Here is a 19,377-nt window from a genome sequence, read left to right on the forward strand (position 1 = left end):
CATCTGACGTAAGGCCGTCGTCAGTTGGTGACGCTGTGTCTCTTTGTTGGCTTAGCAGCGGCGACGTTTTGTTGTTATTTTCGCTGCAGCTGAAAAACAGGCTCGGGAAATTTTGGTGTTCGTATTGTTCCGCAATCAACATTTCACACACTGTAGACCTTTAGGTGTGCTTGTCACAAGTTGATAACCACCCTAGGAATGGACTCAGACGAGGGTTATAACTATGAATACGACGACGAAGAGGAGGAATGTAGCGAGGACAGCGCCGAAGAGGAGCCCGAGGACGACACCCTGGAGCTCGGAGAGGTGGAGTTGGTCGATCCCGTGGTGGCCGGTGGGGAGCGAGATGAGTGCGGCGAGACCGGTGGAGGTGGCCACGGTCCTGGCGAAGAAGAGGAGGAGGACTACCGTTTCGAGGTTTTGACTGCCGAACAGATCCTCCAGCATATGGTGGAGTGCATCCGGGAGGTCAACGAGGTCATCCAGGTAGGTATTTTGGTATGTCAAAGTCAGGAAAGACCGGGGTCCAGGCTTGGATGAAGCGTAAACAGGCCATGAACGTTAGCTTAGCCGTTAGCTTTGAAGGAGTGGTTTACTTGCTGGAAGTTGACAGTTTCAGGAGGGAACAAGAGGGAAAAGATTAACACAAAAAATCAATTTCGCCTTTTCTCGACTTGGCTGTGTGCATAGGATTAAACATGAAAATGTGGACAACGTAGTTTTTTTATATCAAAGTGGCAATTTCCATACTGATTTCGTTCCAGGAAGTAGTCTAATCCCCATTGAGAAGTTGGCAGCAACGGTTGCTAAGCTAATGCTAGCTTGCAAGTTAGCCAGCTAGCTAACTAGCAAACTGTAACCGTTAACCTAGCACCTTATTGGTGGCATAACGTCTTTAGTTCCAGAATTAGAAAACTGCCAACTTTTACTAGACGACAATTAGAATGTTGTAACCAAGCAGTTTAAACTTAATGTTACAGAATTTGTAAAATAACATTAGCGTTAACATTAATTTTAATGCTGGACGAAAGGCTTGGTCATCGACTTGGATAACAACTTACATGCTAGGTTACTTAATTGTAACGTTAACAAGCCATCTTATAATGACTTAAAAAAAAGTTTGATTGGATCACACGGAGACATTTTTAATTTGGCTACAGCTATGAATTTGAGGGAAAACTCAGTGAAGCCTTTCGGCTTAACTTGGGCCTCCATTTCCTTTCACTTACGCTAGCTACACTTGGGTATTGAATAAAATGGAAAGTGGCCATTTACGTTTGTAAGGGATAGTGGTACAACATGGTATATTCGAAAAGGTTTTAGAGCATCATCATTTTACTATGACCAAGCCTTAAAACTAAAACGGGTAGGTTGAATATTAGTAGTGTGTTTTAAAGTAACCTATAGCCGCATGGCAGTTGTTTCTACAGCAGAAACAACCAACATGGTGTCTCTATTAAAAATAGTTTTTTGGTCTAATGTCTTTGTTAATTTTCAGGTTTTCAGCACCAACAAATTAAATTGTTAATGTTAAATTCATGCATTTGTGTTCTGGATTAAAAAATATGAAATGTGGAATATGTGAAAGTAGTATAGTTCACTTAAATTTACTTTTCTTGTAAATATCTCTTGTGACTGTGCCTTCACATGGCAAGAGTGACTGGTTTTGCCTGACCCCTGAAGAGGCTTTAGGGGTAAAGTTACCAGTGGCTGACGGATTTTTTTTCCATCTGTAGGGACTTTGTTGACTGTTGAAGAGTGCACAGTAAATTTCAGAGAAACGTAACAGGCAAAACTTGCATGATCATTGCCCATGAATACACTGAAAGGTATCACTGATATTTAGCCCAAACAATTTATATCAGTGAGGGTAGACCAAATATTAGTAATACCTCTCACTATAACGCAATGAAGTTCTACAGCACCACAAACTACAGCCTTTGAAATAAGCATACAGTTTAATCAACAGCTGTCTAAAACAATAGAAATAAAAACTGAACATTATAATCCTCATGAAGGTAGAATTTATTGCAGGACTGTTGTTTTAGACTGCATTAGTTTTAAATACAGTAGGTGTGCCTAATAAACTGGCAGCTGAGTGTATGGTCATACTTTCTTTTGTCATACCACATTGATACATTGTCACCATTGTCACAATTTGTTCTCTTGAGGTGTGTCCTGCTTTAATTGCAGATGTTTTTATTTAGGAACCGTTATGTTTTGTGGTAGTGCAGCTTTTTGCCTGGTAATGTCTGTTTAACATTTGGGTGACAGCACAGATGTAAATGCAGCTGTATGAATCTCAAATTAACATAAAGTAGTATATAATTAATAAATGCTTTTTGAGAAATTACCATTTTAGAGAATAGTTTTCCCCTCCTAATAAAGAAATAGTATAATATAATATCTTGCAGTTTAGTATTACATAATCTCTTGTATCATGGTACACTCACCTGAACACCATATTGTAATGTTACTGTGTCATGAATTACCCTGTGAATCCCACCCCTAATTATATCAGGAAGGAGTGAAATCACCATTGTGTGTATGAACGAGTACATGGAGACAATTCCCTTATCTAATCTGGTAATAGCTGAAAACAAGCAATCCCCAAATGCTTTCCTTAAACAGAGGAACGATTGCATTGTACCATAGTGTAGTAATGTTGCACTATCATTCCCATTTGAAAATGGGATGTAAAATGCTTATTCTAATGCAGTTTTAGCATGCAATATACAAACTGTGTTTGTATTACACTTCTTTGAAGTTGTCTTGCATCATATACCCAGGTATTCTGGGGAGACCCCTGAATGCCTGTAACCATAGTGACACTTGGTGCACATCAGTGTGGTGACTTTAGTAGCCTGAGAAAGTGATTTTATTTTTATTTTTTTATAGAACAATGTACTGTTCAGACAGCAAAATGCGCACATTTTTTTTTGTCAGACATAACGAACCAACAGCAACTTTTGGTGCTTTTATGATCAAGATTAGTTTGTTAGCAGTGCAGAGAGTTATGTGATTTTTTTTATTTATTTATTTTTTTTAAACGGCTTTTAGGAAATAGGTGTTCGTTTGGTATTCCACTATACTGGTCCCACAAGCAGGTTGTATGTGTAGACTCAGACTGATTTTAAAATTTAACAGGAACTCCAGTTCTTTTCCCTTCAAATCCACTGCTTTTTATCTCTGTAAATTATAGAAGAGGAATCATATAGTTCCATTCTGGTTAAGCACAAATGTTTTGCTCATGATGAACATTATCAACTTGTCCAGATACTACCTATAATCGGTCTGAATTTATTTGTGTCTTACCATTTAATTTGCATTCCACCTTGAAATTTCGCTTCCCAACATATAACTGAACTATAGGACAGCATGAACATGGAAATCATGAAATGGATCGGGTCTTCTCCCGGCGTGAGCAAAGAACAAATCAGGAGCAGCAAATGGAAAACATAGAGTGGCTTGAGTAATTATTGTAAGCAGCTGTTCCACTCAGTTTGCATACTCGCATGTCAAGTTTAAGTCAAGTGTTTAGAGTAGAGCGCAGTATTTGTATTGTTCCAAGAGCCCGAAACTGGTGGAAGCAACATTGTCAGTTCAGTCTCTGCGTGTTACTCTATGGACTTGGTGGTCTATGGCAGCTCTTGGTGGTCCAACACCTTATTTAAACCCTTTTTTGTTTAGGAGGATGAAGACTGTGTTGTGTTCTTTCACATGCTGCATCACTAGTGGATTATAAAACCTATTTTCCTGTTGAAGCCTTAACTAATGACAACTGTGTGAGGGACCCTTGCTTCTCACAGTGAATCCACTGATGCATTTTTGCATCAATATCATAATTTAATGTTATTAGATAGCAAATCCTGTTGCCTAGCTTTATTAAGTCTGACAGTACACAAGCATTAAAGGGAAACCTTTCAGATTTTCAACCAGCATTGTATCATTACAGTGTGGGCGGTATATGCTAGTGAACAATGTTTAATTTCCCTCCATGTTGCCTGCACCCAGAGCTCCCTGCCCATTTGTCGGCAAAAGTTTGGAGATTTGCATTAGACTACAGACTATATTTCCACATTTTCTGTTGTGGTTCCTTCAAGGACAGTAAAATGTAGGTCTTCCAAAATGTAGGGAAAAGCAGACACTAAAATATCATACAACTAAATACTTTAAAATATCCGTATATTTGGAAGAAAACTAGTTTCATGATACAAGCCGAAGTCTGGAAGAGGAAACGACCACCAGAGCGACGTTACAGCTGCAGCCTGACTTCAGCTGCTGAGTTTCTCTGTGATACTAGCACAACACAAACAACTAGCTTTACAATATAATGTTGGAGCAGAGATGTGGCATTAGTGTTACAATGTATGAGGCCGAATATCGTGCTGTGTAATCAGACAAAACAGAGTATCGAGGAGAAAGCCACTACTGGAGCTACGATACAGCCACAGCCAAATAGAGGTGCTGCAGCTGGGTTAGCTTTGCATCATCGACTGGTGCCTGCCCAGGGATGATCATCAGAGAGAGTGGGAACAGAACAGAAAACTCGACGCCGCATCAAGCTTTGCGGTGCCTTGGTAAACCTGACTTTGTTTTCTGACAGAATATTATATCGGACTTTGCCAACTCTGAATAAAGAACAGAACAACAGTGACTGTGTGTCACCCCTAACTTGTGGGCGGCTGCATTCAGCTTTGACCACAATCAGATCCAGCTCATCGTTGTCCAAAATAGGTAAAAGAAACAGTATTTGCTTGCACATTGTTTTGATATATCCAGACTCGATGAGGAAAAACATGTTGTAAATGAAAATAAGCCTCAGTAAAGAAATATAATGCTGCACTAACTTTGTCTTTGGTGCTAATCTGGCCATGAACACACTGTCAGTATAGACAGTCAGTCTGATTGGACGAGACGCACACAGTGCATTCTTGTTGTTGTAGGATTCCCTCTTAAGAGCGGTATGGGGTATCTACAGCCTTTTTCTGAGTTTTCTCTAGTCATAGGGCACAAAATAATTGCACATTTCCACTACATAGATGACCTAGTTTTAAGAAATCATCATATTCACAGCAGTGAATTTTTGCTTTAAAGACAGGGCGTTAAGTTGGGAATCTCATTTGCTTCCTATTTGATCACCTGCTGTCTGGCAAGCGTTTTGCTGGATATTCATCATGCAATTAGCATAAATGAAAATTGAAACTATGTAGAGAGTGCTAGTCAGATTATTATTGTGGTTATACAGGGTTTTTTAACCCATTTTGCCGTGGTCACTATGAGGGGAAAGTTATTTTTCCGATAGAAGATATCTGATACAAGAATCTCCTCAACAACTTAAAATTGGCTCTTTAAGAGTGAGAGTTTCATAGTGTATTAAACTTGACTATTTTCTTTGTTCATAAGAGATGATGATAGAGATAAATAATTTGTTAGTGATCTAGAAGGCGGAACAAGATGCACATTTCTCCCTCTCACTACATGTTTTACCTTTTGCCCCTGCAACCTTTACTTTAGTCTGAGGATATTCAATTCAGAATTGTGCCATGTTGAAAGGGTTGTTATTGAAATGTTACTAGGTCCAAACTAGTAAGATTGGCGTCATGACTTTTACGTAAATGTGACTTGGGTGCTCAACCATCATGTTAAATCACCATCAGATTAACGTAAAGGGGTGAATGTCAGAAAGGGGTTTAAGACACTTTGTTTTTCCTTTAATTTGTCACCCATCTGTATATCAAACAGGGGAGAGTAGCTTTGTACGTTGCATTTGACTTTGTCTTTGCCAACATCTAGTTGTTTAGTGCTGTACCTAGAGCACAAATTAACCAACTTCACTTTCAATTGTGGTACAATTATTGCAGTAAATGACTTCAGCTGCCGTAAGCTGTTGGTAAGTTGGTTCATTAATTCAACTGCATTCTTCATTCACTACTCTAGTTAAATAATTATTTTCTCATTTCTGCTTCAGAAAGGACATCAAGAATAGTGTACATAAATAATGTGTAAAAATGACTTTCACAGAGGAAACCTTCATACAGCGTATTGGCACAGTGTGTTTGTGACTTACCTGTACTCGCCATGCCATCACAGGTGGGCAGTGCTGTATAGTATGGTGCAGTGTTGTTTGATCATGTAAAATATTGTAGGATCCACGTTGCACAAAACAATGCAAAATCAAGTTAGAAAAAAGCTTGATGTGAAATTGAGGTGATACAACTGTCAACAAAAAAAAAAAACATTTAATGGAAAAGTTTCATTTTGTTTGTTTCCGTTTTAAGCAGAATTCAGGATTGCCAGACCTTAATTAATTAGGTGACTGGACATTGCAAACAAAATAGAGTTAGATGTGTTTGCACCAGTAAAATGATCATTTTATTTTTCATTTTTTAACAAATGTTCTTCAGATGGTGTCAGAGAGGAGTTGACTTAACTTTGTGGTAATTTCTAAGGCTGTAGGTTGTGGTGGTGGTATTTTACTGCGAAGAAAGGTGTTCATGGGTTGACACTAAATGGTAATGTAAGGGAGAACTATTAATCCAAGATTATTTTAATTAGAATACTTGATAGGATTTAGAATACTTAATTTCAGTCAGTCCCTCTTAAATTGCCATCCTGGTCTCGTACTAGGCTTAGTACATATCTGAAAACCTTGACCATAAAACTGTTTGGCTGTTCACCAAAGAGATTGTAACTCATAATAAGAGTATAACTGTGGACATACTAATTAATGAGCTTTTTCAATAATAGGCCTAATTATACATTGCTATAGTGAAGATTTTAAAAAGTAGTTAAATGTAAAATCTGGGTTATTTCTGACAGACCATTTCTCATTTCTCTAGAATCCTGCAACAATAACACGCATCCTCCTCAGTCACTTCAACTGGGATAAAGAAAAACTAATGGAGAGGTAAGAGTCTGTGAAGCACGTTCTTTATGTGCCACCATTATCTTGCTGGATAACAAGTATGTTAGTTGAGAAGTTCCTGGGAGAGCTTATTACTGTTCTGACTCCTTTTTCTTTCTTTTTTTTTTGTCTCATTTTATACAGGTATTTCGATGGCAATCTGGACAAGCTTTTCTCTGAGTGTCATGTCATTAATCCCAGTAAGAAACCCCGGATCCGTCCACCAATCAACACAAGATCATCCGCACAGGATATGCCGTGTCAGATCTGCTATCTGAACTTCCCCAACTCTGTGAGTTACATAGACCCCAGCAGCATATTGCACCAGCTGACTGTATGTTCAGGTCAAAGTTGTTGTGTTACCATAGATTATGGCACATTTTTACTTGTGGATTGTAAAGGAATCTTTGACTGAAACGCTGTCACAAATAGTGACATTTTTATCCAGTGTGACCAATAGTGTGTAAACCCAGATTATTTTCTCAGATCCAGTTAACAGACTTGGCCAACACAATAACTAGAGGTTGGATAAGAATGGCTAACTTGACATCACAAAATGTGATCACTGTATTAATTATTTGTTACAAAGTACTAGGATTAACATTTGCGCATACCCACTATAACCACAGATATAGATATTTGAATGCAGTTCCTTGCCCTGTTGGTTAAATCAGTTCAGTGGTCTAAATATAATTTGCAGGCTTAAAGTGACAAAGTTTTAAAATCCAAAGGAATTCAAGAATCGAAAGTTTTTAAAGAAACCTTCAATTTTCAATTTAAGCGCTAGATTTAGGAGGTGTTTGAGCCGCTGGTTGGATGTACTTAACCAGCAGTAGGGCCCATCATGCATGGTTAATTACAAGTGCTGTATGCGTTGGCTGGTGAGGGTTTGAGCCATTCTGTTGTGTTGTGTTGTGTCCAGCATTCAGGCTCTTGAAACATTTGGATTTTAACTATAGACTGTATATAAAGATGGGCAACATGTCAAAATATCTTGTTTCTGGGAGCTGCCATCTTGCTTGTGTGATGTCATTTGCAACCAGAGTGCGCAGTAGAGTTGGGCAGCAGGATGACAACCCACGGGACACGCCCCCTCAGCTGTCCTGATGTCTTATGGAGGTTTGAGAGCGGCTGTCACAGCTGTCAATCATGATGTCACACCCCCTTTTTATGTCATCAAATAACTAAAAAAACCAAACTTATCAGAAAAATGAGCACTTGAACAAATGACCTGTACTACATCCAGTCACCGGGGGGTGATTGAGGTATTTTGGCTTCACTTTTGGGGAGTTGACATGACGTCCATATTTATATACAGTCTATGGTTTTAACAGTTCTCCTGGTTACTGTAGTCTTGTAATATCAAGCCCATCAAACAATGCTAGAAAGAACATTGCATTTGTAGAAAGCCTATCGACTTTGGCAGGGAGCACTGATGTTTGCATGATCAGCTTTAACATCTGAATGCTACAGGTCTTTTATTTTTGTGCCACTGCCTCAAAAATTCGGCAGCCATCTTATAAGCTAAAGGTGGTTTAAGTGAGAGCTGAATAGTTTTCTATTCTTCTGGTTGTATAGCGTATCACAGTTGGTACAGGCAGTACAACTTTGGTCACATCGACTTGATTCAAACTAGAGTATAACAGAATTTGTTTTTGATGTTGGTAATGTTTTCCTTCACACATTCAATTGCCTTTATGCCTTTCTTAATGACAGACTTGATAGGGATGGACTTGAAATTTAATGTTAAATAATTTTACAACATTAAACCTGGTAGATTTAGGGGTTTATACATCGATCAACAGAGAACATGTAATGTCATGGTGAAAACTGATCCCTACAAATGGATCCAGATCAAATGCACATTGCCCTGTCCCATCCTCATGAAACAGCATATTGTCCCAACAAAGGATTAAGGATTATGCAGACGATCAAGGCAAGGTGGTTTAGTGTTCAGATATGACATTTAGTTACAAAAACCTCACAATATTGGTATGCTGGAGTTTGTAGCACACAAAATTATCCATCGGTTATTTTAATCAGTTAATTGAAACAAAAATTGTTCTGGCAAATCCAGGTAATACTATCTATGAATGGCCTCTAACATGACGGCTTTGTCTTTCTGGTTACCAGAAGTGCACATACTTATAATTGTGTGATGTCATCTTTGTCATGTTTGAAGTCAAACTAGATGCTTCTCTTCTACAGTATTTTACCGGTCTGGAGTGTGGACACAAGTTCTGCATGCAGTGTTGGGGAGACTACCTGACCACCAAAATCATAGAAGAAGGAATGGGACAGGTAACCATGAAGATTTTTTTTTTAGAATAGCAGTCATTGATCAGTGTTAGTCTTTAAATAGCTGACTGACTAATGATTTGCCTTCCGCTTTGTCTCCTCAGACCATTTCTTGTCCTGCTCATAGTTGTGACATTTTGGTTGATGACAACACAGTCATGTGAGTATAAGCTTGTGTTTATATTTGTTTTGATGTCATTGATATTGTTTATTGGTCAGCAATGATCAGCATAAGTAGATGTGACTAATTAATGGAAAAAAGCAGGAAACAAAAAATTATCCCACGTGATTTTATAAGAATTTTTTTTTCTGACATGAACAATGTACAGAGACGGACATAATTCATTTTTATACATTGCAAAACTATTTAAAGAGTCGAAGTCAAATTGTATTATTATTAGTCTAAAGTATTATATTAGGGTAAAGAACATTGTTACATGTTCTATGTAAAAAAAAAAACATAACAGCCAATACACAATGCAGGTTTGATCATACATTTCATGAACGTATATAAGAACTGACATAATTTTGAAACTCAAATGAAATGAAAGAAAAAGAAAATTTTTGCTCTAAAATCAGACGTGCTTACTTTATTTTACACCTTTTGTGTTTTGTGCATTTACAGGAATAGAAACTGTAAATTGGTTGACTTGTGTAAAGTGTAAGGCTTTCTAGTTAGACCATGGTACTACTTAACTACTTTACAATGTTGATGTTCAGCCTGTAGTGCAAAGAAATATACCTCTGTGTTTCAAAGTATGGACACTAATCCCTTGCACCAGCTCTTAAGCTGACAGTAATTGCCTTAACCTACATTCTGATCTCACCAGCTAGCAAGAGAACTGATATTGTTTACTGTGAGTCTAGAGTGCAACACACTCATAAATATATGCTCCCCATGTCAGTTTTTAAGTTCATGAAATGTATTTGGTATCTCTTAAGATAGCGGCCTGCACTTGAACTCTTAGTTTTGTAATTATGAAGTTGGTTCTTCTAATACATTTTGTCAGCAGAGAAATAAATACTCTCTCTGTAATGTCTTCTTACTGTTTTACTGCATTGAGCTACTCAAGATAATTTGAAATTGCGCGACAATTTTTTGTCTCCTGCATTAATTGCTAATTATACACAGAATATAAAGTAAGGAAGCTTTTACCAAAGTCACCCATTTTATGAAATGAAGACTGATTAATGATTTGACTTCTCCTTTAGGCGCCTCATAACAGATTCAAAAGTGAAGTTGAAGTACCAGCATTTAATTACGAATAGTTTTGTAGAGGTAAGATTTGAGATTTTTCTTCTCTTTAAATGTGTTGAAATGGAAAATACTTTGATTTATCACATTTAGCTGTTAGCTTATGAATGCACTACTAAAAGCAGGTGTCTTCTTTGTACTTAAACATCCATGAAACTATGAGTTGCAATTCTATCTCTCATCACTCCTTTTAAGTGCAATCGACTGTTAAAGTGGTGCCCTGCACCAGACTGCCATCACGTTGTCAAAGTCCAGTACCCAGATGCCAAGCCGGTGAGGTGCAAGTGTGGCCGTCAGTTCTGGTGAGAGAGCTTTGTTAAAAAAGACTATAGTGAAATGACCAACAACAGTACTTGAGTGTTGACTCTGTAAATCTGATGGTAATGTTTAGAGATGATGTAAATTTGACTTGTTATACATCCTGTTAATGCAGCTTCAATTGTGGAGAGAACTGGCATGATCCTGTCAAGTGTAAGGTAAGTCAATGGGGAATTAGTTTATTAACGTTAAGAAATATTGACCTATTTCTCCAGCATTTTGAGTGAAATTCTATTAAGATTAGCATTAATTGTCAACATGGTTATTTCTTACTCTTATTTTAATTATTTTATAGTGGCTGAGAAAATGGATTAAGAAATGCGATGATGACAGTGAAACCTCGAACTGGATCGCTGCAAATACTAAGGTATGGAATCAAAATGGTCCATTAGTTTTGCCCTCTTGCCTGGTTCCTGTTTGCAGGCCACAAAGAAATATCAGTTGTAGAATTACTGATCATACAGAAAAGCAAAACAGAAACTTAAAACAAGACTGTGCAGTCACATGAGAAGTTGCACCTAAATTTGATCACTTATTTGTATGCTGTGGATCCAGTTTGCTTTTTTCATTTAGAATTTTGCTTCAGCTTAGTTAACGGGCAGATTAATCTGAAAGGGTAATTAAACACTAAATTACATTTAAAAAAGACATTTGTTGCAGCTTTGCTCTAAGTGGGTTGAAACTTAAAGAGTAACTACACACTAAAAATCTGGTAGCTCCCTCCATCTCAGCATATTTTAAAAAATACAACAGAGGGCAGCACAGGATGACTGTAGGGGGCGTGGCCTTGTGGCTATGCTGTGTGTGACGCGGGAGGTGAGGGCACACTGGCCAGAGTGGATTAAGACTGACCACTGCTCAGCGTAGCAGGAATAGCGATGTAGAGCTGGTAGTCAGAGCTAACCAGCCATGAGCAGCTGCTGTCAGACTCTCTGTGTCCACGCTAGAAACACAGAGTCCACTGGAGCTTTGACAGTCACTAAAGGCGCATTCATGGCCTTTTGTAAAAGTTTCTGTGGTACCTGTGTTGTAGCTGAGCAGTGGCTCTACTACAAGAGACTCTCCATTGTGTACGTGTCGCAGCTAACGTTACCGTTGTCGGCCCTGAATATCTCGTTAAGCTCTGAATATAGCAGTTAGTTATCGGTGGGCCCATGTGTTGTGTTTACTACCACAGAAAAGCAAAAAATCTTTGAGCTATTTTGTACAACTAGGGTTATCTGAGTAGCACGTCGCCTCTTTGTTGCCTCCCATCAGACTTGCTAAAGCTACCAGCAGCTGTGTGTGAGAGGCACAAACTGAAGCTACAATTTGCCAGTTTTCTGCTATCTATACTTGGCGCAGTAGCTGATGTATGAAATGGACCTCGGAGTCTTGCCTATTACATCATGAGCAGAGAATTCAGCTGAACTGAATTTTCAAATCCTAGCAGGCAGAAATAATTTTGAACTGAAAAAGCAGTTTTTACACACAATATGTATGCTGTTGGAAAAATGACCATCATATGCCAACAAAAACGATATAGTGTGTAGTTACTCTTTAAAATGCTGTTTCTCTTCTTTCCCAATCAGTAATGTCACAACAGTTGTTTTCAGTCAGCTGTAGAAAGCAAAACAAAAAAACCCACAGGTACATAAACCTTTTAATGGATCAAGCCAGCAAACAGCCTGAGGTTCACAGAGAGAATCAAAATGAGGATGGAGGCTTGACCTGGTTGAGTTTTTGCCATGAGGACACCTAGCCTATGTCCAAAATCACTTCCTATTAACCATATAGTGCACTACATTTACTGTCCACCATTTTACGTGTCTGAGTTCTGAGTTAAAAGTTTATGCACTATGTAGTGCCCTCAGATTCCCACAATGGAACAAAAAAGAGTCTGTGACATATTCACCACTTTCTACTAAGAATGAGTGTTTATTATATAGGGAGGAATAGTGAAGGAGTAAATTTGGACACAGTTCTAGACTTATGAAAGACCTGCCTAAAAAACATTCAGATTCAGATAAATAGCAACATCTACAGACTTCTGTGTATGTTTTTCAGTTTCTAATGTACTTCCTCTCTGCTTTTACTGCTGTTTACATTTGATTTCTGTCTTAATTTTTTGTGAAACACTTTGCCTTGAACAGTAACATTTAATTATTACTCTCCTCCCCTGACAGGAGTGTCCAAAATGCCATGTGACCATTGAGAAAGATGGCGGCTGCAATCACATGGTTTGTCGGAACCAGAACTGCAAAGCTGAGTTCTGCTGGGTCTGCCTGGGTCCATGGGAACCCCATGGCTCAGCCTGGTAAGAACTAATGCCTTTTAGTGTATATGATGATGGTGTCTCTTATAGTGCCATGCAGGAATATAGTTGAAGTATTTTTTTAGTTGTAGTATTTTCACTTAAGTAAAAGATTTTAACCCTTTAAAATATGTGGACATATTTATCAATTAAATTCACATTATGTAAAGTATATCCTTGTCACAAAATAAATACAAACTGTCATTCCATTTCATGTCTAAATAAACATCTGACATCTGCAAGGTTAAATATTTTATGTGAGAAAGCATAAGAAATAGTATTGATGTGCATTATTGTATTCTGGGAAACATTGTTGATGTTTCTACACTGGCTGTGACTTTTCAGGTACAACTGCAATCGCTACAATGAAGATGATGCCAAGGCAGCCAGAGATGCTCAAGAGGTAATAAATGTACATCAAATTGATACATTACATTTTAAAACCTTTGCATATAATGGCACAACATCTATCTTGGTGCACTTTTTGGTCAAGCCACTCTTCAGCATGCAACATTTAGCCATGTTTATAACAGGTATAATATTGGCATTTATGATTATGCTGAGGCAGCAGCATCCCAGTTATTGTTTCCATGCCACTTCACTGGATGACACATTCAGGGACAACAACATCCTGGACAAACTGTATATAACTCACTGAAATACCACACCAATCACGTAACCTGCAACAAAAATATCTACTACTAATAATAATATGAAAATGTAATCTACTCCAACTAATCAAAGAGACCCTAATGTAACCCTGCACACAGTGGTTGCTGCTGTGTCCATCAGACAGTAAATGTCCATCACACCTCCAACAAACATGGTTGATTTGTGCACACTGAAGAAGAGTGTTTTGCCTGGAACACCTGCAGAATAAAATTTAGACATTTCAGTATTTGCTGAGTTCAGTGTGCTTGAGTTAAAGCCAATTCCATGCTGTGTGCAGCGCTCCAGGGCAGCCTTGCAGAGGTACCTGTTCTACTGCAACCGCTACATGAACCACATGCAGAGCCTGCGCTTTGAGCACAAGCTCTATGCTCAGGTCAAGCAAAAGATGGAGGAGATGCAGCAGCACAACATGTCCTGGATTGAGGTGCAGTTCCTGAAGAAGGCCGTAGATGTGCTGTGCCAGTGCCGCTCCACACTCATGTTCACTTACGTCTTTGCCTTCTACCTCAAGAAGAACAACCAGTCCATTATTTTTGAGGTATGATAAAAGGGAAACTGTTGGTGCATATGTCATAAATGTGAGCAGATGGTGCAAGACATAAATAACTAGAGCTATTTTAGTATTCTTTTTTATATATAGATATCCTTTACATCTGTCAGAGTGCTGTTAAGCGTTAAATTTGGCATATTGCATGAGAAATTAATCATTGTGATCTAATGGTGTTTTTAGTGTCACATGAATGCAGCCATACAAACAAAAGAACTAGTTAAATTCAATTAACTAGATCATCACTAGAATCATATTGGTGGATCATTGAGCTGAAACTTCAAAGGACAAATTTCAGCCAGACAGATAGCAAAAAGCTAGACGTGTGTGTGTGTGTGAGTCGAGTCACTCAATGTCTCTAAAGGTTTCTCCAGTTTCGAGTTCTTGTGGCGTTTCCAGAATGTGAGTAAAAACAGGATGGAAATGTACCAAGTGTCAGTGAGAGAGGAGCAGTGTGAGGAGGAACAGGAGAACGGGGGGGAAAAAGCAAATATTAAAAGTAGAGCAATTAAATTGCCAACTTTTCTCAGTAGCTAGAAAAATATGGAACATTTCTGTGTATTCTTTTAAAATTTTGGTGTGTATATACACACTGGTATTTTGTGACCCCCCTTTTTCTAATTGCATTGGACATAGCAACGTTTAGGTTGTCAAAGATGAATCATGTTTCCTTACACCGGATTCAGATTACAGGGGGGATTTGAAATTCTTACCAATTTTGAAACCATAGACACCACAAGGACTCATTTTTGCCGCAAACATACTGGTGCTACAAGATTAGAAATGATTATACTACAAAATATTAGATTATCTTGCCAGAGGGAGCTACACACCACACATGCTTCTCTCTCTCACTCCTGCTCTCATTTACACAAATTTTCTTTCTCTTTCTCCCACCTTCTCTTACCCTCTTTCTCACTCATTCACTCACAGCAGCACTTTTCTTTGTCTGAACAATAGACTATATAAAGATGGACAACACATCTCCACTTCCTGCCACTATGCAAAAGTGAAGCCATAATATCTTGTTTCCTGAAGCTGCCATCTTGCTTGTGTGACATCATTTTAGCCAGAGTCTGCGCATTAGTCAGTCAGTGGGATGATGGCCAGTGGGACACGCCCCCTCAGCCGTCCGCTGCCTGACAGAGGTTTGAGAGCAGCTGACAGCTGTCAATGGTGATGTCACACCCCTTTTCATATCGTCAAATAACTAATTAAAAAAAAATTTAGCAGAAAAATGAGCACTTTAACAAACATCAGCATGATAAGAACTACCTAAAATGACAGAAACCATCTCTGGGAAAAATTTATTTGACGTGTACTTTGATCTTTTCTCATCCGCCAAAATGGAGGGGATGGGACTTATGTCCTATACTGCAGCCAACCACCAGGGGACGATCAAGATATTTTGGCTTCACTTTTGGGGAGCTGACATGTCTTCCATCTTTATATAAAGTCTATATTACAAGACCGATTATCCCATGCAGTTCTGACCACATTCATTTTGGTTTCTTCTTTTTAGCAGCAGAACTAGTCCACTGACAAAGGCCCAAAACTAAGTCGGTCACCTGATTCTTGGGACAGGCGAATGTGAGGAAACTGGCCCAAACGTCCTGTAGCCAGAGCTGGGCCTTAGACAGGAAGCTCCAAAGTTTATGGGACATCATGAATAACTGTTATTTGTGTCTTTTAGTCTACACCATGGCGTAGAATAATATCATAAACTGAATTTTTGGTCCATCAGAACAACCAGGCAGACCTGGAAAATGCCACTGAGGTGCTGTCTGGCTACCTAGAGCGGGACATCTCCCAGGATTCCTTGCAGGACATCAAGCAGAAAGTACAAGATAAGTACAGGTCAGTGAAGAAAGAACCGTCATCACTGTCTACCGCTGTTTAGTTTGACTGTTTTTCAGACTTGTAACAAATGTTTTTCTTGTCTACAGATACTGTGAGAGCAGGCGAAGAGTCCTGCTACAGCACGTGCATGAAGGCTATGAGAAGGACCTGTGGGAGTACATTGAGGATTGAGGACACGTCCCAATGCAACGGACTCTTGAGTATCTTGACAAACTAGAGCGCTGATGCAATTTAACAGGGCAGCACGGGCCTTCTGCCGCCTCTCCTTTGGCAAACCAACCACTTTTGCATCATTTTTCCTGGATTTGTTTAACAAAATCTTCAAAGTAAATTATATTTAAATAAAAAGGTAGAGTAATAAAAAGAAAGTGTACTACAGTATTGTTAGCAACAGAGTGGAGTCTTGAGAAAGCAGAAAATCCATCTTAAACAAATACATCCTTTTGGCTTGTATTGTAACACCTCCCCTGAACTATCTTATTTTCCTGTTTTTTGCTTGTGAATCTTTTCTGTTTTGATTTTGACTTTTGTTTTCCCATTAGTGTGAAAATGTTTTCAACACAGCTTTAATTGTCCTGGCCATGTCTGCAATATGTGGTGAGATCCTTGTCTGGGTGGCTGAATGTTGATAGGCTGATTGCAAAGGGGCAAAGACATTTCAGGGGGGAAAAGAAGAAAAAACAAAAGATCAAAATAGTAAGTCTGTATTTTTCAATTTGTAAATAGTCCATATGCATGGAAGTTAAAGAACAAGAGTGGCACGTGTTTGCATAATTTTGAAATTTTGAAATATTTATTCTTTACAAATATTAAAAAAGGTGTACTTTTGCCATGTAGGTTGGGTCTGTTTGCTCCCTCCATAGAGTGTGGGAGTGTGGAGGTCTTTGGCAATAAGGCATTCGCCCTATCATCCTCAGTCTCTTCAGAGCAGTGCACAAGTTACACCTTATCAGTAACTCTAAATGAGGACTGATAGAAAGAATTTCCCCTAGTTGCCAAGTGATCAGATAAAGGACTCAATGAAAGTGCACGGCCGAGTTTGAAAGCCAACAGAAGAAAAAGTTTTACAGTTCAAAGGTGGGTAGAATGCGCCAGCTCCGTGTCCCTCTATTCTAACCTTTTGCCGTACCCCCTTAGTTGTTTTTAGAGGTGTTTAACATTTAAAAACATTACTAATTATTTGCAAGAGCCAAACTGAGTGACATTCACTCTTTTTTCTTTTTTTCCCTCTCTTTCCCGACGTGGCTTGAGGTAGCCCTCTTAAAGCTCAGCTTGCACCTTGGGGATTGAATGAGGGTAATAGAATGTACTGACAGCACAGCTTTGTAGTGCTGCTAATTGGGCTGGATCACTGTCAAACAGGGTCAGGCATTTGCATCACTCTTGCAGGGAATACTTGGAAGGCATGGGGCTGATAGTGTCCATGCCTCTTTGAAGAGATCTCTTGCCTTGCAGTGAGACTGAACATTGCTTTAAACCAAGCTACACAGAAGGACTTGCGGGATCCTTAGACAGATGAGGAATATAGGGCAAACTTCTAAAGGTTGTAGGACTGTTTTATAACGCTGTTATGCTTTTGCATTAAAGACTGTATTTTTCGCACATGGGTTGAGGATTCGACATTGAAATGTCAGTGCCCCTCCAGGTTTTGCATTGTTCTGTGTGATGGTTGCTCTGGTTGTCAAGCTCTCTGCTTGTAAATGCTCGTTCATGTCTCTGCAATATGGCAGTCTTCACAAAATTGACTGGAGGGGACATGAATATACAGGCACTGATGCAAGTCAGAAGATGACACCGAAGTGTCAGCCATCATCAAAACACATCCTTTGCCCCAGTTTCAGATCTTTGGGGAATTCTCTCCCAAATGCTTCTTATGTGTTCAAACTTATTATTTTATCCTAGCAAAATTATAAACTGTATTGTTTATTTGAATAAATGTCATGAGAAATCTCATTTTCGGGAGTACTGTGTGAGTCATTAGAGTAGGTTTGGTCTCAATCATATTAATTACCCAAACATTCATGATGCATTTCTGCGCTATGTATTTTGCAATGTAGTGTAACAGACCTTGGCAGAGCGTTTGTTGTCTTCCAGAATAGCGTAAAATATATTTGGTCTCTTTCATTGAATCATTTTGATTTTTGGCAAAAATGTTAACTCTTTTGCACCAGTTTCACTTGCAGATTGTACGATAAAGATCGAGTGGTTGTTTGTATGATGTCACTTTTGAATTCATTTTGTCTCTTAAGTCAGTGGTTCTCAAACTTTTTCACATCAAGGACCCCTAAACTGATGCAAATTAGAACGTTGGACCCCCATTTGACAAGATTTTTGCTTTCAGATGCTTTATTACAGAAAGTGTATGAAACCCATGACCAAAATATTCTTACATTCTGTCATTCTGTTACTTACGGATGGAAATATAAGAAATAAATGATTCCCCCTCAAGGACCCCTGGGGGTCCCTGGACCCAACTTTGAGAATCACTTGTCTTAAGTCACAAACCATTGATAACAAGTTAAAAGGATATTAACAAAAGATGGGCTATTTTCTCTAAGCTGCAGGTAACACACCAGCTATAGCTGTGATCATTAGGCTAAAATGCTCTCCAGGGCTCACTCTGTTTTCATTGTGTCTGCTAGTAGTTCATAAACATTTCAACATTAAGTCTGAAGTAACAGAAGCAGCTTCTTGCATTAAATTGAGACATCCAAAAACTTTTAATACTTTTCTACATATCTTTTCTTTATGCTATCAAAGGTGTTTTATTTCCTATTAGTGTAAAAATGTGGGAAAAAATAGTTGTCTGTTTTGGAGAAAACATTAAAGTGCAAACTGTTGCAAACATCCTTCTGGCATGGGTGGTTGTTTGATAATGGACAAGATGTTTTTGTAGTGACAGCAGCCATTTTCATTTAAAAGACAAAACATGGTACCAAAATCAATGTTTGATGTTTGTAAACAGTGTCTCCCAATTAGACTACCACTATGTAGAGTCACCTGTACGAGAAGAACTGGACAGCACTCTTCATGGTTAAGAGGGAAATTGCAACAAAAGGTTTTGCCACAGGATGGGGACAGAGACACTTTATTTTTAAATTGCAGTTTCAGGCTTTAGGTGCCATTATCTCCCTGCTTATTTTTAAGAGTCTCGTCATGTGTTACATGTACATATACAGTGTGACATCTGCATTGATGTGGTGGGGAAACTCACTTGCTTTCACTAA

The 19,377-nt window shown here is 38.6% G+C and overlaps 1 protein-coding gene across 1 annotated transcript; it reads left to right on the plus strand.

The window, feature by feature from the left end:
• Positions 1 to 43: 43 nt before the first annotated feature.
• arih1 (ariadne ubiquitin-conjugating enzyme E2 binding protein homolog 1 (Drosophila)) lies at positions 44 to 18,103 on the plus strand. Its single transcript, XM_067589860.1, has 14 exons — positions 44 to 486; positions 6,843 to 6,910; positions 7,052 to 7,199; positions 9,116 to 9,208; positions 9,310 to 9,365; positions 10,418 to 10,484; positions 10,656 to 10,762; positions 10,894 to 10,936; positions 11,074 to 11,145; positions 12,944 to 13,074; positions 13,417 to 13,474; positions 14,021 to 14,281; positions 16,035 to 16,147; positions 16,237 to 18,103. Exons 1-14 carry the CDS (start codon positions 199 to 201, stop codon positions 16,319 to 16,321), a joined length of 1,590 nt encoding a protein of 529 aa, XP_067445961.1. The 5' UTR covers positions 44 to 198; the 3' UTR covers positions 16,322 to 18,103.
• The last annotated feature ends 1,274 nt before the right edge of the window (positions 18,104 to 19,377 follow it).

The sequence above is a fragment of the Thunnus thynnus genome, chromosome 5 (genome assembly GCF_963924715.1).
Source record: "Thunnus thynnus chromosome 5, fThuThy2.1, whole genome shotgun sequence".
Lineage (NCBI taxonomy): Eukaryota > Metazoa > Chordata > Actinopteri > Scombriformes > Scombridae > Thunnus > Thunnus thynnus.

Excerpts from the sequence above, each read along its gene's own strand:
- arih1 (XM_067589860.1), top strand. The coding sequence starts at position 199 with ATGGACTCAGACGAGGGTTATAACTATGAATACGACGACGAAGAGGAG. Across the intron at positions 10,937-11,073 it reads ATGATCCTGTCAAGTGTAAG|TGGCTGAGAAAATGGATTAA; the intron begins GTAAGTCAATGG and ends ATTATTTTATAG. Across the intron at positions 13,075-13,416 it reads GAACCCCATGGCTCAGCCTG|GTACAACTGCAATCGCTACA; the intron begins GTAAGAACTAAT and ends GTGACTTTTCAG.